At 43.1% G+C, this 15,607-nt stretch overlaps 5 protein-coding genes across 5 annotated transcripts; 4 read left to right on the forward strand and 1 right to left on the reverse strand.

Annotated features, from left to right (window-relative positions):
• Window positions 1–9,777: 9,777 nt before the first annotated feature.
• Window positions 9,778–10,464, forward strand: P174DRAFT_353064 (uncharacterized protein; the record flags this gene model as incomplete). Its single annotated transcript, XM_024821731.1, has 2 exons — window positions 9,778–10,100; window positions 10,248–10,464. Coding segments are annotated over 2 exons (540 nt in total), but the record flags the coding sequence as incomplete, so codon positions are not given.
• A 914-nt stretch (window positions 10,465–11,378) lies between these two features.
• P174DRAFT_363480 (aminoglycoside phosphotransferase family protein) lies at window positions 11,379–12,397 on the forward strand (the record flags this gene model as incomplete). Its single annotated transcript, XM_024821924.1, has 2 exons — window positions 11,379–11,901; window positions 11,964–12,397. 2 exons carry the CDS (start codon window positions 11,379–11,381, stop codon window positions 12,395–12,397), a joined length of 957 nt encoding a protein of 318 aa, XP_024688097.1.
• Window positions 12,398–12,510: 113 nt separating this feature from the next.
• P174DRAFT_437960 (uncharacterized protein) lies at window positions 12,511–13,598 on the reverse strand. Its single transcript, XM_024826428.1, has one exon. It carries the CDS (start codon window positions 13,187–13,189, stop codon window positions 12,809–12,811), a length of 381 nt encoding a protein of 126 aa, XP_024688098.1. The 5' UTR covers window positions 13,190–13,598; the 3' UTR covers window positions 12,511–12,808.
• Window positions 13,283–13,965, forward strand: P174DRAFT_49654 (uncharacterized protein). The gene has a single exon (XM_024830888.1). The coding sequence runs from the start codon at window positions 13,377–13,379 to the stop codon at window positions 13,926–13,928; it is 552 nt and encodes a 183-aa protein (XP_024688099.1). The 5' UTR covers window positions 13,283–13,376; the 3' UTR covers window positions 13,929–13,965.
• A 188-nt stretch (window positions 13,966–14,153) lies between these two features.
• P174DRAFT_509431 (protein kinase) lies at window positions 14,154–15,222 on the forward strand (the record flags this gene model as incomplete). The annotated part of the gene is made up of 5 exons (XM_024831551.1): window positions 14,154–14,291; window positions 14,347–14,371; window positions 14,420–14,632; window positions 14,714–14,848; window positions 14,888–15,222. The coding sequence occupies 5 exons, from the start codon at window positions 14,154–14,156 to the stop codon at window positions 15,220–15,222; spliced, it is 846 nt and encodes a 281-aa protein (XP_024688100.1).
• Between the last annotated feature and the right edge of the window lie 385 nt (window positions 15,223–15,607).

Below are 15,607 nucleotides of genomic sequence, written 5' to 3' on the forward strand. Positions count from 1 at the left end.
TAGTACTGCCTGAAAGACTATAATAAGTCTTTAAAATATAAGCTTTTTAATAAGTTTAAACTTTACTAATCCTAGTTTCTTTCCTTCCTTCATTCCTCTCAGGAGATTAGTTAAAGGTAAAGTAATTAAGGAGTAGTTCTTAATAAATTATTAATAGAAGTTATAGAAGCCTAAGGAGACTTAGATATTATAATAACTATAGGATTCCTCCTATATAATAATAGTTTCTACCTAGCTCATATCTATAGATATACTATTAGCTAAGATAATATACCCTAGGAATTTAACATGATTTTAGTAGAAGGTGTATTTTAAGGGTTTAGCATAAAGTTTTACCTTCTATAGTCTTTCTAAGACTTAAGAGATATATTCAGTGTGTTCCTATCTTATTTAGGAGAAGATTAGGATATTATTAAGATAGGCTACATAGAAGATATTAAGAATGTTATATAAGGCAGTGTTAATATAATTTTGGAAGGTAGCTAGCATATTTATAAGGCTGAAAGGCATAACTATATATTTATAGTAACTATATTAGGTATAAAAGGCTGTCTTCTATTTATCTCCTTCCTTAATATATATTTAATAGTATGCATCTTAGATATTAATCTTGCTAAAGTATTTTGCCCCTGAGATTTAGTTAAGAATCTCTAATATAAGGGGTAATAGGTACTAATTCTTTACTATTATTTTATTAAGTTCTTAGTAATCTATATATAGCCTTAACCCCCATCCTTTTTCAGGATAAAAAGAATAGGGGCTCTAGCTGTCACGGGCTAGAAGCCGGTTCAACCTATGACCTAGGTTTTGGACGGTAAGAAATCACTAAGGGAGAAATCTAGCTAGGGCCGCGGCGGCCAAACATAAAAAGGAGTGTGCGAATGGTTCTCGCAGTCACGTGACCGGGCAGATTACTACATTGATTAGTATGAGGTCACGTGACCTGCAGCTGGTGTCCAGTTTGGATGTGACTTCGCAAGGGCTGTACGATTTGATCGAACAGCCCGAGCACCCAGCGGGCCCTGCCCGCTACACTAGCAGGGCTTTTAGAAGGTTAAATTCTTCTATATATAATATTCTTATTAAGATACTCCTTTAATTCACAAAGTTCTACTTAGGATAAGGGATATAGTGGACCAAATAGTGGTAATTTATTAGATTTTATTTTAATAGTGTGATCCTAAAAGGAATAAGAGGATATAATCTTTAATTTCTCTACTAAGAATATATTATAAAACCTAGCTAATTCTAGAGGTATATTTTTAAGAGAATAATATTTCTAATTCTTCTCTTCCTTAGAAAGCCATACCTCTTTAGGTAATTTAACTAATATAAATACTATTATATAGTTATAATATAGCTTCTTAAACTTCTATAGAGCTGTTAGAGAGAAGGTAGGTATTTTAAACCACTATTAGTAATTCTATAGTAATAGGTGAATGCAGAGGTCTTATAATATAATTATTAAAAGAAGGATAGGACTCCCTTTAGGTTATAGGTCTTAATTAATAGCTATATAAGCTTATTTAAAGCTTTACCTAATGCCCCTAGAATCATGGGTAATAATAGGAACCTTCTAAACCCTATAAGTAGGAGTAATAAAGTTATTAACTACCTTAATAATAGGGGTAGTAAGTTTAGCTTGCTATAGCTTTTATAATTTTATAAAAATAATACTAATAATATTAACCTTAGCATAGCTATTAAGATTAGCATGTGTTTTAAGGCTATTAGCTAGCTATATTAGAATATAGAAATGAGTAGTAGTCCTTACTACTAGGTAGGAGATTAGAGGTGTAGGTTTTACTCTAACCTCTTATTATTTTCTATAATTAATTAGACTTTAGCATCCCTTATAATGCACTAGTTAGTAAGATGTTCTTTACTACTATATTTATAGTATTTTAAGGGATTCCCATCCTTATTAAGTTAGTTTTATTTAGGTTTTATAAACCTCTTAGAATTCCTTTAAAAGCATTTTGATGGGTTACTATCTTGAGATTTCCCTTCTTAAGGCTTTCTAATATCTTTTCTCTTCCATTTCTGTTATTTTTATAAAAAGGTGTGGTATTTTGAAGCTATAGACACCATTTTATCTTAAGTGTCTGGTAGTTTATTAAGGTGTTCTTAAATATAAGTATATAACTCTGGTGTAAGGCTGCTGAAGAAGGCCAGAGCTTATTACTTTTCATCTTATTAAGGGAAATATTGTTCTAGAGAATCTAGATAATAATGAAATTCTCTAGGGTCCTCATCTGGGCGTTAATGGGCCTGATGTAATTTAATAATAACATCAGCCTTAATAGTTTCAGCATCTTGGATCAAGCTCAAGGTCCAGTCTTTGAAAAACATCGCTGCCTGCAGGTGGAGTCCATTTATGCAATAGCAGCAATGATTTTGAACTTGTCAGGGGCATATTTCTTTGGGGCTCCTTAGAATATATATTCTATATCTTAGAGCCATTCTTCTCTTTTCTAGAGTGAATATTTGATAGTAAAAATAGGAAGATTCTTGAATTTAATTTCCTGCCTATCTTCTGTTAAAGATGTGTTGTTTTAATAGGAAAGCTGTTCAAACTTATTAACTCTTTAAATCTATTAAAGGTGTTTAAGTTTAATAATTTATTATAGGATTTATTATATTTTAGCACCCTTTAACTCTTAAGGTTGATTAGTAGGGGTAGAGGAGTTGCTTAGATTAGGAGATGTTTCTTTAATAGGACCATGTTATTCTACTAGTGAAGGGGTAGAAGTAATAGCTCTATTAGAGTTGCATTTGGTGCGGGTTTGGGCGGGTTCAAGCCTAGTTGGCACCAAACCGCTGCGGTTTCGGGTTCAAAATTTAGAACTCGCACCAAACCCGGACCTGATGCAATTCAGTTGCAGTTTTCACCGCAAAACCCGCTGCTAGGCCTAGCTAGGCCTAGCTAGGCCTATACTAACTAACCATGGTTAGATTCGGTTCGGTTTCGGGTTGGTTAAACCACTAATTTTAACTGTTTTAACCCTTACCATTCCCCCTTCAGGGACCCCTCTGACGCCCCTATCAAGCATGCTTATATAAAATTATGATTTTTATATGAAATATATGGTAATTATTATCATATTAATCTAGATCTAAAATATGAATTCAATATCTATAGGTTTGAATGGGTGGTGGTTAAAAAATCATCTTTAAATATGGTTATCGTCAACAGTCAGTTGCATATATATAACTACCACTACTTTCATACCAACCTATGACAGAGATGAAATTCCCTTATATCTCAGTAACCACCAGGTATTTTTAAATAATATTTATATCACTAGATAGCCTTTGATTCAGGCTATCTAGTGATATTAATATCAATTAAAAATATCTAGAATTTAGTAATTTCTAGGTAAAACGGTTGTGGGTTGGTTAACCTAACTCACAAAACTGCAAAAACTGTAACCAGCGGTTTTAACCAAACTCAAAGTGGTTCCACCCTATGGAAACCAAAACCAGTGTAATTCCCTAGGCTAGGAACTGAACCCAAACCACTGCGAGTTCGGTGAGGTTCGGGTTCGATTTTTGCGGTTCGGTTATGCAACTCTAAGCTCTATAGTGAAAATCAGCAGGCATTATAACTAATACTTAAGTAGTTAAAGAAAGAAGGATTAGAAATTATAAGGATCTATGTATCAGGGTAGATGGCCTGTTGACTAGGTAAGAATTAGTAATAATAATTAACAGAAGAGGATGGTAGAGAGTAGTAGATTATATAAAATAAAAACTAATCCTTATCTTCTTAAATACCAGATAAGGGGGATACTATTTATCTTTGCTGTCTATCCTAGATGCATTCAGTGATGATTTGAAAGTGGCTCAAGGTATGAAAACAGGAGGTTACAAATAATTAGGAAGCAAGGGGTGGCTGCATAATTGAGTGGCTGGGCTGCAGCTGAGCCTTTACAATTATATTATAATAGATGGGTGTCCAGTCCAACCCACTACCAACTCAGCCAAAAGGCCATTATGACCAGATCCTAACGGATCTGATCAACTGGATCGCACCTATATACCTTAATCCTTTATAACTATACCCCCTCTCTCTGAGGCACGCCCTCGGGCCTTAGATAAGCTGTAAGGAACTAGGAATAGATAGGTGGGGGCCCCTAGGAATGTCCTAAGAGGCACTAAGGGTCCCTACTATATTCAGGGCCCCTAGTCTTAGTCATCCTGTGAGCTAGTAACGTAATCGGTAAGCGAGCGGCCATTGTAACCGAGCGGCCACCGAACGCGTTTTGACCGCGATTTTACTATTATGAAGCAATTCAACCCATTAATATGCCACCAAAAGTGCATATAAGCTCAAAAAAATCAGCTGAGCAAGAGGGAAGGATTCTCCTTGCAATATCTGCCCTTAAGAATGATCAAATTCGCAATATTTCTGAAGCTGCACGTGTTTTTAATGTCCCCCGTACAACTCTTCGACAACGCCTAGATGGCCATATCTTTCGACCTGAGGCACGCGCAAACGGGCATAAAATGACTCAGAATGAAGAAGAATCACTTATTAGATGGATTCTATCTATAGATCAACGTGGATCAGCTCCCTGACCATCCCATGTATGAGAAATGGCAAATATCCTGCTTGCAAAGCGTGGTTCAACTCCTATCCAGACTGTTAGAGAGAAATGGGTATATAACTTCATTAACCGGCATGATGAGGTTAAAACCCGATTCTCTAGGCGCTACAACTATCAACATGCTAGATGTGAAGACCCAAAGATCATCCTAGAATGGTTCAATCATGTCCAGATTACTATAATGCAGCATGGGATTGCGCTTAAGGATATCTATAACTTTGATGAGACTGGTTTTGCAATAGGCTTAGTAGCTACTGCTAAGGTAGTTATAAGAGCTGAGATGCTTAGTCAGCCCTTCCTTATCCAGCCAGGGAACCGTGAATGGGTTACATCTATAGAGTATATTAACTCTACTGGATGGGTGCTTCCACCATGCATTATCTTTAAGGGAAAGGTCCATATTGAGGGCTGGTATCAAGATACAGCCTTACCAGCAGACTGGCGGATTGAAATCAGTGATAATAGATGGACAACTAATCAGATTAGATTATGATGGCTTTAAAAAGTCTTTATTCCTGCTACTACCAGTCATACAACTAGTAGATATCAACTATTGATTCTTAATGGCCATAGGAGCCATCTAACACCCTAGTTTAATCAGATCTGTACTAAGAATAATATTATTCCAATCTACATGCCTGCACATTCATCACATCTCCTCCAGCCTTTAGATATTGGCTGTTTCTCTCCTCTTAAGCATGCATATGGCTGCTTGATTGAGGATAAGATGAAGCTTGGTTTCAACCATATTAATAAGTTCAACTTCCTTGAGGCCTATCCACAGGCTCGCACAGCAATCTTTTCAGCAGATAATATTAAAAGTAGCTTTTCTGCAACTGGATTAATACCACTGAATCCAGATCAGGTGCTCAGTCAGCTTAATATCCAGCTTAAAACCCCTACACCACCAGGCAGCCAATCAACTGATTCCATCCTGAAAACGCCTTATAATCTTAAGCAGCTGAAAAAGCAGGAAAGTATGCTTAAGAAGCTGTTTAGGGAGCGTACATATAGTCCTCCTACCCCTACTAAGGCTGCACTAGATCAGCTTATTAAGGGGTGTGAGATGGCAATGAATAATGCTATCCTTCTGGCAAAGGAAAATCATGATCTACGTGCCGCACATAAGAAGCAGGTTCAAAATAAGAAGCGATCTAGGAGGCAGATAGAAGCTGCAGAGGGATTCTCTATCCAGGAAGGTCAGGAATTTATTCAACAGAGGAATCAGGCTGATGAAGCTATCCAGGTAGTAGATGCAGAACAACACCCTCAACGGGCACCCCCACGCTGCAGTGACTGCCATATTCTAGGCCATAGGTGATTGCAATGTCCGCAGCGTAAGAAGAACTAGCTTTAGCAATAGAATCATATTTTAGGGAGTTGAAAATAGCTTCAAATTTCAGACTGGCGGATATTGCATGGTAGGGTGGCCGCTCGGTTACAATGGCCGCTCGCTTACCGATTACGTTAGGTGGCAGTTAAATCCAGTAGCGCAACTAGTAGGGATCACCATCCCTACATTCCATACCACAGTCCTACATATCTCCACGACCTTAGTAGTGTGATATCGATCAACATGTGTGATTTCAATTAAGTCTACAAGAGTGCGCAGAGGATATTAGTAGATGTCATCAGCATGTACATAACCATGTAGATTCTTACGTTCCTTCATAGCTTAGGTAGAATTATAAAAGGGGCCAGAATCCCTTGATATCAGCAGGACATGTACAGGGCGGCCTTTAGCCTACCCCCTACCCTTGCATGATTCGAAGGCTCTACGCCCCCTGCAATGAACAATTATCCCATCTAGTAGCATGTCTGGATCAGGCAATTATATGATGCTTAATTCCTGAGAAGGTTTAAAATCCCTACAAAGGATTCGATCTGAACCCTAGCAGCACCAAAAGATCATAGTCTTAGGACTTTGAGGACCCCACTAACAGGTTGATTTTAATAAATGCTTTATATCAACTATCCTTAACTCTATGGAAAATGCCTTAGATTAACTGCTTCAACCTCCTCAGGCTGATCTAGATACCTATAATAGTGATGATTTACCTAGGATATCTAGTTAGCTCTTCCCCATAGCTACATTATAGAGTGGATATCATTAACTATCTAAGCCTTCTGAAAAGTGACTAATAACAGGATTAAGTTGTCTAATTATGAAGGATAAGATAAATAGGGATAATTAAAATTATTTTAATGGATTTAAATTACTATTAATAAGCTTAATTTAGATTTCTATTCCTGACTTAATTATTATTCTTCTCTTATCAAAATAGACAATATTAAATCTATATCTTCTAGTATAGAGACTCCTTAAACCTAGTCTACCTATAATAGTAATAGCTTCAAGACTAACTAGAACTATCTTTAATAGTGGTTTGCTTAGGCAGCTCATAGTATGACTAACTAGAATGCTTAAAATAAACTAATTAAACTTAGACTGGTCGTGGGTTGGGTTTGGATGGATCCGCAGGGGGTTCAATCCAACCCACATGGGTTTTGGGTTGATCCACCACCTATCTAACCCACCCTCATATCCATGTGGGTTGGGTTGTGGATAACCATTCTACCCATATCATACACGTGATTTTAGACTATACTACTTTTGGTAGGCGGAAAGACCTAAGAATCTAGACTATACTACTTTTAGTAGGTAGAAAGATCTCTCTTTGAGAGAATATCATGAATATCTATTATTCTGCCAGTCACGTGCACCCAATGGGTTATCCATATCCATATGGGTTGGATGCCATCCACCCATATCTATGTGGGTTGGATCAGGGTCGACCCCCATCCAACCCAAAGTGCGGATTGGGTGGGTTGGATATGGATTTGCGGATTGGGTCAGCCAGTCTAATTAAACTATATGAACACCTAGTTAGACTTCTCCAGGCTAAGTATAATCATCCTTAGCTAGAAGGGGTTACTAGAGCTTTAACTATAGCTTCTAACCCCTATTTTCTTTCTTCTCTTCACTCTGAAGAATGCAAGCTATATTAAAAGGTCTCTAACCTTAAGCCTATCTCTATATATAATAGCAAGTACAGTAAGGATGCTACAGCGAAGTGGCTTAAGCAGGTTAATAATTACTTTTATAATAAATAAACTCTTACTTAAAAGGATGCTACTAATCTTAAAAAGGTTATAGTAGTTAAGTATTACCTTGTTAGCTAAGCTAAGGAGTGATAGGATGCTTATAAGTAGAATTGCGATTTGCTGAGTCGACGCCCTTTTCGGCTGCCCCCTCTTTTGGGTTTGGCGCCCGTCTCCGCGGCGCCGTATCCAGTATAGCGTCATCCTTTTACGGTTTAGTCTGCCCGTATCGGGCTTAGTTTCGGAGGCTAATCCCGAACGGTATCTGCCGTTCCCTACCGCCTGTGTCGCGGCGTCCTCCATCTATATAAAGTCGCGGTGCGTCGCTCAACGACGACGCCCTTTTTTCCCAACAGTTTCGTTTCCCCCGGAAGTTCAGGCAGCAACATATTCCTGGTCGGCTGACGTGTCCCCCTGTCAGCTGAAAACTCTGCATCTGCGACACAGCCCCCTTCTCCACTCGCGAAATTGGAAGGACCTGCCTGTTTCAGAGACTGGAGACGAATCAGCTTGGTACCTTGTCCTGCGCGAACCGACTGAGATTTGCTCCTCTACTCTATCCGGTGAAAGGATGCTTTCTCGTACTTCTGACGCCCTTGTTTTGTTACGGGGGTGGGAAAGGGCATCGCATACGGACTACATTGCCGTCATATCTTGAGCACCGTCCAGTCTGTATCTTTTCGCACTCTCCGCGCGGGTGACAGGAAAGAGATGAGAAACGGGGAAGGCGAAGTAAAAACTATCCCCGCCCATGCTCCGGGACCGGGTCCAGCAAGCCCCCAAAAATCCCGGCCGTCGCTTCGCGAATACAGGCTGCCTCCTGTCCAACCGGCCCTTCGCTGAGCATGCATGTTTACTGGCGAGTTGTGGGGCAGCGGATCAGCTGTCGGACGCATAGCCAACCGCAAAAATGCCTCATGGAAGGCAGGGGCCGAGCTGAGGCTCCTCGGTCGATTTTTTGGCCCTCATGGTTCGGGTAAGCTGCGAGTAGTGCGCTGTTGCTGGTCGAAAGTAGTTTTCACGGGGACGATCTTTGCCTCTCCGAATCATTTGTACGAGCATACCAACGACACGATGTCTCACGATTGAGTAACCAAGCACTCCTACGGTGACCACTGGGTTTTTGTCCATTTCGCCGAGGTGGCTCGACGATTCCCTCGACACGCTGCCCGACCATGACGAGCAGTTGATGGAGTCCACATGCCGTTCCACAGATGTACGATCCTTTGGGAGCGCCTCGTCTATAAAGACCAACCGACTCCTTTGGCTTTGTCCAGGCTAACCAGTCGATATCACATCTGACCTGTCCTCTTTGCTTCTCTTCCAAGACTGCCATAACTATTAAAACTCACCTTAACCGCGACCTATGGGGGCTTCTAGAGATATGCGGGTGAACCTAGATCAAATCGAGTTTTACTATGGCCCAAGTCGCCGGCAGCCTTCAAGCATATTGGCCTTTACCAGTGAAAAGCGACCACCTCCAGCCCAAGTTCCACAGTCTTTTCAGCATTCTTTTTCCACTGAGTCTGTCTTGACCCAAACACCGGCAACGGCGAATATACCAGACGCTTCCGCAACTTACACACGCGAGTGGTCATCCACTGGTATCGCAAAGCCATGGAATGTGTTTGACGTCGAGATCACCAATCTCTATGGCGGAGCTACGACTCGGCCGCAAATGATAACAGAAAACAAGTCCGCGGCGATAAGTGTTATACCCACAACTCTTGAAGCTCCACTGGACCTCACAAATCGCTCCCTATCATTGTCAGCACCGCCAGCAATTGAAGACTCCGCAACACCAACATTGCCAACGGCAAACGAGCTTGACCAAGACATTGCTTTGTCATGTAATATCCCCGATGCCATTGACGCAGCGACTCCTTGCCAGCCCATGTCGCCTGCAGCTCCATCTGACTCGGCCAGCAATCCGTCCGGCAGCCTTACAGTGTGCGGTGATCCCCAGCAAGAACCTTGTAAAATTATAACACAAGAGCTATCTTGCGATCTCGATGGGGGCAGACCAGATAGAGATCCATGTTCATCGACAAGCAATGCTCCACAGCAGACCAAAGTTTCCGAGACAGGCGAGGGCACGTCCGCTCCCTCATGTCAACCTTATCAGCCGAACTCACGCTGTAGTCCGGAATGCTCCGCTAGCCTGGCCACACCAAGTGTCAATAGACCAGAATCGTACCCTTCAATTACTGTGGTTGTACCAGCACCTCCATGGGTGCGAGAAAGTGTTACCAGGACAACCACAAGGGTCGCCGCGTTGTCCTGCAAGAAGCGGCTCCAATCCAGTCGCGACGCTGACGACCCCCAGGATCCTGAAGTATCAATTCCTGGCGGAACTCGACAGCGCCCGAAGACAAAACTTCCGGCGAAGTCTTTTCGTCAGTCACTGGGCGGTTTAGACCCCATTCCATGTGATTGTTCCCGTGCTATGCACGAGGTCCGCGGGAGAGCCATCCTCATAGTTGAGTCCAGTGGACAGAAACCAGCATATTTCCTCACATTCGTTCCTGATGCTAGTCCGATGCTGACTCAGACCCCTTCGGTCGATACTTCAGGAAAACAAAAGCCATACACTTCGGACGAGAACGCACTGTTGGTGCGACTGAAGGAAAGGGAGGGAATGCCGTGGGCAGAGATTGCTGCGCACTTCCCCAAACGAAGCGCATCGTCACTCCAAGTCCACTACTCGACCAAATTACGCCACAAGGCAAACACTCGAGCTAAAAGGCCACGAAGATGCCGATGAGAGGCACTAATCTTAACAGCGCCCAGACCAAAGCCAGTCCAGCTAAAAGAGACTAACGAGCGTGTCCAGCTCATTTGCCTTCAACCATAGACCATCCTTTCTTACGCTTGATCTTGAGTCACAGTCATGCTATTTTTCGATACCTGGCTTAACGGATCTGACGGCCAAGATAGAACCATTGCAGGGAAACTCCAGTTTCTGGGATTTTGCAGAGTGGACACATTCCAAGGAGCGATCTTTTACATCTTAATGCGAGAATGGTTTGCTTCTTTCTTTCGATAAAATGTATTATTTATGTGCATGGCTGCTCATAGGTATATCTGTTGAGGGGTTTCCATCCGCTCGATCATGGGTGTACATCGATAGTTGGCAGCAAGAGTCAAGATCTCATTCCGCCGCTCTCCCTGGACCGACCCTTCCGGCATATAGTCAATAAGGCTGAATACAGAAGTCCAGTACAATGAACTGTACAATTTTCTGATGAGTCGGAAACCAGGAGGCTTGTGGGGATAGAAGATTGATTGATTGATTGATTGTGGGCAGTCAAGAATCCATGCATTAGCGTCAAGCAAGCTCTCTATAGCTCTTCAATGGCAATACAAGCAGCCAAGAAAATCCTCAGGCCGGGACTCCTGGGTCGGTTCCGGTCAACTCAAATACTCATAGCGTAGACGAGTGATCATTGTCATACAGTAGCTAAGGAGGGTCAGGAAAGGCCCGACAAGGACGTAGACATAGACACTACTATCGGTACGCTGTCTGTGAAGTCACATCCGCGAAACAGTTGCCAAGTTGGTGCCTGGAGCCAAGACATAGTCATGTGATCCACTGGCGGACACCATAAAACACCCGCGGTTCCACCGCAAACAGATAAGGGCCACGCCTGTCTAGTCTCACACATCATGACCTGTGAAGGAGAACGGGTGCGACTTACGCAATGGAAGATCCCCAAAGCTCTCAGTTTTGTTGTGGAAGATTCGACCTTTTTCCAAAAATGGGATCGATTACCTTCACCAAATGAAGTGCAGGCACGTGCTAGGACACAGCATCAGCATCTCGCTGGAGGGTATCCAAATCAAAACAAAGTTCATTCGGTGGCGGCACCTTGTGTCCGACCGCCACCTGTCATTTTCGAAGAAATGGGCCTGTTCGTTAAGTGGGGAAGCTCTGTTCAAATATCCGAAGCTCAGTGCCTATTTGCCGTCCATCAATTCCTCAAAGGCGATGTTCCTGTGCCTGAAGTGTATGGTTGGCGCACCGAGGGTAATGAGGCCTACATTTACATGGAGTATGTAAATGGGCAATCGCTTGAGCAAGCATGGCCCAGCATGGGATATGAGGACAAAGCTGGCATCTGTCGCGAACTCAGGACAATCTTTCAGCGTCTACGCCAAGTCGAACAGGACCCAGAGGACCCGTTTGTAGGTGCGAATATCCCGCGTACCCTTTGGATAATGATTGCCGTCAGCTAACCTTTTTCTTCGTAGGCAACATTACGAAGGGACCTCTTTACGACAGAGCATTTCATGTGAACTATATGCATGAAGCAGGCCCTTTCGCTACAGTTCACGACTTTCACGATTGGTTTACCTTTCTTCACCGAAGACCCATGCCAGATCCGTACTCAGTTCCAGTGGAACCATTCCGCCATGACCTGCCAGACGACTGTGCAATCAAGTTCACTCATGGCGACCTGCATCGCAGTAACATCATCGTCACACCCACACGCCCATACCGTATCCTGGCGGTTGTTGACTGGGAGCAATCCGGTTGGCTGCCTGAATACTGGGAGTCTCGAAAGGCGCAATATACCGCTGATAGAGCTGAGGAATGGTCCCTCACCTACCTGCCCATGATTATGGAGCAATTTTCCTGTACTTGGGACCCATGGGACTACTACACGTCCGCAATGGGATGTTGAGTCGTTACGCACTGCTAGTTGGATGTCCTCTTAACGGCTGGTTGCCACTGATAATTAGTTAAGCATATTTTTATCCTCCGTGGAAAATATCGAAGATCACTAATATCCGTTAGATCGTTTAATCGAATTGATTTGTTACTTCATATAGTAGCCTTCCAGATATGGAATACGCAAGCCCCACCAAGTCCTTCTTTCAACGATTGTTATCAGCACCATGCAAAGGATCCATGTAAAGCGGAATCGCAATGCGACACCATGAAAGGAGATGCTTTGCTGACTATCCAGATATCACAGCAGTCTCGGAGCGCTTTGAACAACCGAACCGGCGCTACTCGCAACCAGGCCTTCTGCAATAAGTTTCTGGGTATAGTCTCGCATCCAATCTTGGCAGTTGGGTGCCTAAAACAACTATCAGTATGCATGGCTGTTCCAGCGGTGAGGCCGGCTTACCGACGGATCAAAAGGATTGGCGCTGCGTCCCGGAGGCGGCACAGTTGTAGCAACTGACTCCAGTCGATCACGAGCAATTGTATCAGCGGATTGCTGTCCGGTGCCAACAGTATCTGTTATATACTGGGAATTGACCTGGGCAAGTGGAATGAGCTGGTGCTTCCTTTGTGTGAGATTGAAGTCGTAGTTGCGCTTGAACTCAAGGAAGAAGCCCGTGGCAGTGGTTCCGGTCACATGAATAAGCTTTCCCACCTTGCCTGCATCACCAGTAGGGATGAAGACAGCATAGTGAGCTGGCCTGGCGCCATTAGAGAATATCGCCAAGTGAATGGTGCGAGACATCGAGTTTGTAGGGCAACACAGGTGGAAAGCCGGTATAGATCGAAGAATGATAGATATTGAAAGGCTTGGACTTTCGGATACCAATGAAGATTGCTAGCGGGTGAGAATCTCGTTTATATATCCGTTCTATGTATGGGAGATATAGAACGTCCTGGGTTATAGACGCCCGCACTATCCCTGGCGCATAATGTTGAAGCCTCAGGGACCGCGCCTATTCGCCATCACCTACTCGGCGACGTCAAATGAAACATCCATCGCGGCACGCAGCACGATAGTCTTGAACCAATGGCCAAGATCCTTAGCTGCAACCGCACAATCTAGAGGATTAAAAACTCTGTGGGCGCTTATCCACAGGTCTCTTCACCAAAGTACGTATTGCGCGCTGCATTCCAGTTATTGCCAACGGCGACGTCCTCATGGGAACGAGACCGCAAAGAGCTACCGAGAGCTGAAGACAAAGCCATACACGATTGGAAATAGGTATAAGAAAATCGTAGCGAGGTATTGCTCAGCATATAATGCCATGAATGGGTGTGAACTTCCCGCCAATTTAGTCCCCTTGCATACATCATCATTCGCGCTCGCTGGCAAGTGTTCAGGCCGACGAGAGCGAATCAAATCCGTGGTGGTTTCGTTTCAGTGCCTAGGTTTTATGAACCATCGACCATCTATAGCATTAAATGAAGAGCTGCTTTTCATTTCAATATCTAGCACAGCCAAGTTTTTCCAGCTATTGTGATAAGCAGTGTGATTTTAAAAGATTTTAGCCAACTCTCGAGGCGGTGAATAAGGTACCGCTCAGAAATAAAAACGGGTCCAGGCGAAGGCAACTTAAGATGCTCCACCCCTGCGAGCCTGGATTCCAAAAGAACCTGGCAGAAATCACGTGATGGGTCACTCTTTTACACGAGAATTGCGACGCAAACTTAACCAAGCAGCATCACCGACAACCACCGGGTTTTAAATGGCTTTTATGCTCTTGTCGCAGACACTGCAGCGATTCCTGTCAGTATGTTATAGTCTCAAGGACTGGATGGAGATTACATTGATTTATCCTTTGTCACGCCTGATCCACTGGCCCACTTGTCATGATATTGATGTGGTATAAGTCAAACGTCCCTTTCTATCGCAAGAGCTTCCTGACCAACTTTTAATAGGGACCTCAATATGATTACGAAGCAAGTGAAACTGGACACAGAAAGGTTAAAACCATTAGCAGAGATGCTTGAGGACAATTTATCTCTGGTGGGCTAACTGGGATTGTGGAACTCCTTGGTGATGGTACCATCATTAAATTGCTGTTTCCTGATGCTGAAATGAAAAACCACATCCTTGATATTGCTAAAGAAGCTAGTATCTATCATCGCGTTGGCCCACATGAAAGGCTGGTATGGATATTGGGTCACTCCAGGGATGGCCTTATTCTTAAGTACATGAAAAACAGTGATCTCAAAATATATATTTAAAATCAAAGCTCAATTCCGATGAGCCTGAAGTTGAAGTGGGCATACTAAATTGCGGAAGCCGTCTCTCTCCTGCATAGTAACAGCATAATCCACTGCGACATCAAACCGCGAAACTTCCTCTTGGACGCGGCTCTCAATATCAAAATTATTAACTTCTCTGGCTCTTTGCTAGATGGATCTAAACCGGCCTCTAGTAAGGGAACTTGATTCTATCTCCCGCGACATTAGAGAGACCTGCCTACCGTGGCTATAGATCTGTTTGCACTTGGGTCGACTCTTTATGAGGTTTTTCAAGAAACCAGCCCCTACGAGGAGATCCCTAGCGATCAAGTGGAAGTACTATTTAAGAGAAAGGAGTTCCCTAATATTTCTGCTATTCCATGCGGAAAGATCATCAAGCAGTGTTGGTTGTCCCAAGTCAATTCAGCTGAACATGTGCAGGCTTTCATCCGAGATATAATTCGCAGCAAGCTTAACACCGACTGTAGCCCTCATCTTGATGGTTTGGACATTGCTCAGGGTATATTAATTAACCAAGTGGGGTATCCTTCGGATTGGGGCAGTTGATGCCAGTTTGTCTTGCTTCAAGGCATTAATTGAAAGTCCTGGTCGTCGTGTCGCATGATGTTGGACAGCCATAATAATGCTTAGTGGACACAAGATATTCACACATCCTAGAAGCTGTCAGCTATTGGTGTTTTGCTCCTTTTTAATGGGACACAAACCTTGATTACACTATTTCGTCACTAGATAGAAGGGTGATAAAGAATGAAGCCGATGTCGGCGCAGATATTAGGGGCCACGGCTGGTTGAGATAGCCATCATTTATACTAAAGCACCTGTCGTCTGGGATAGGCGTCCTAAAGGGGGTGTTACTGCCTGGTAAGATGCCAACGATATGCCAGCAAAATATTTGGAGCCTCATTCCCTAAAGCTAACAAGAGTGTCCATT

Source organism: Aspergillus novofumigatus (genome assembly GCF_002847465.1).
Source record: "Aspergillus novofumigatus IBT 16806 chromosome Unknown P174scaffold_1, whole genome shotgun sequence".
Classification (NCBI taxonomy): Eukaryota; Fungi; Ascomycota; class Eurotiomycetes; order Eurotiales; family Aspergillaceae; genus Aspergillus; species Aspergillus novofumigatus.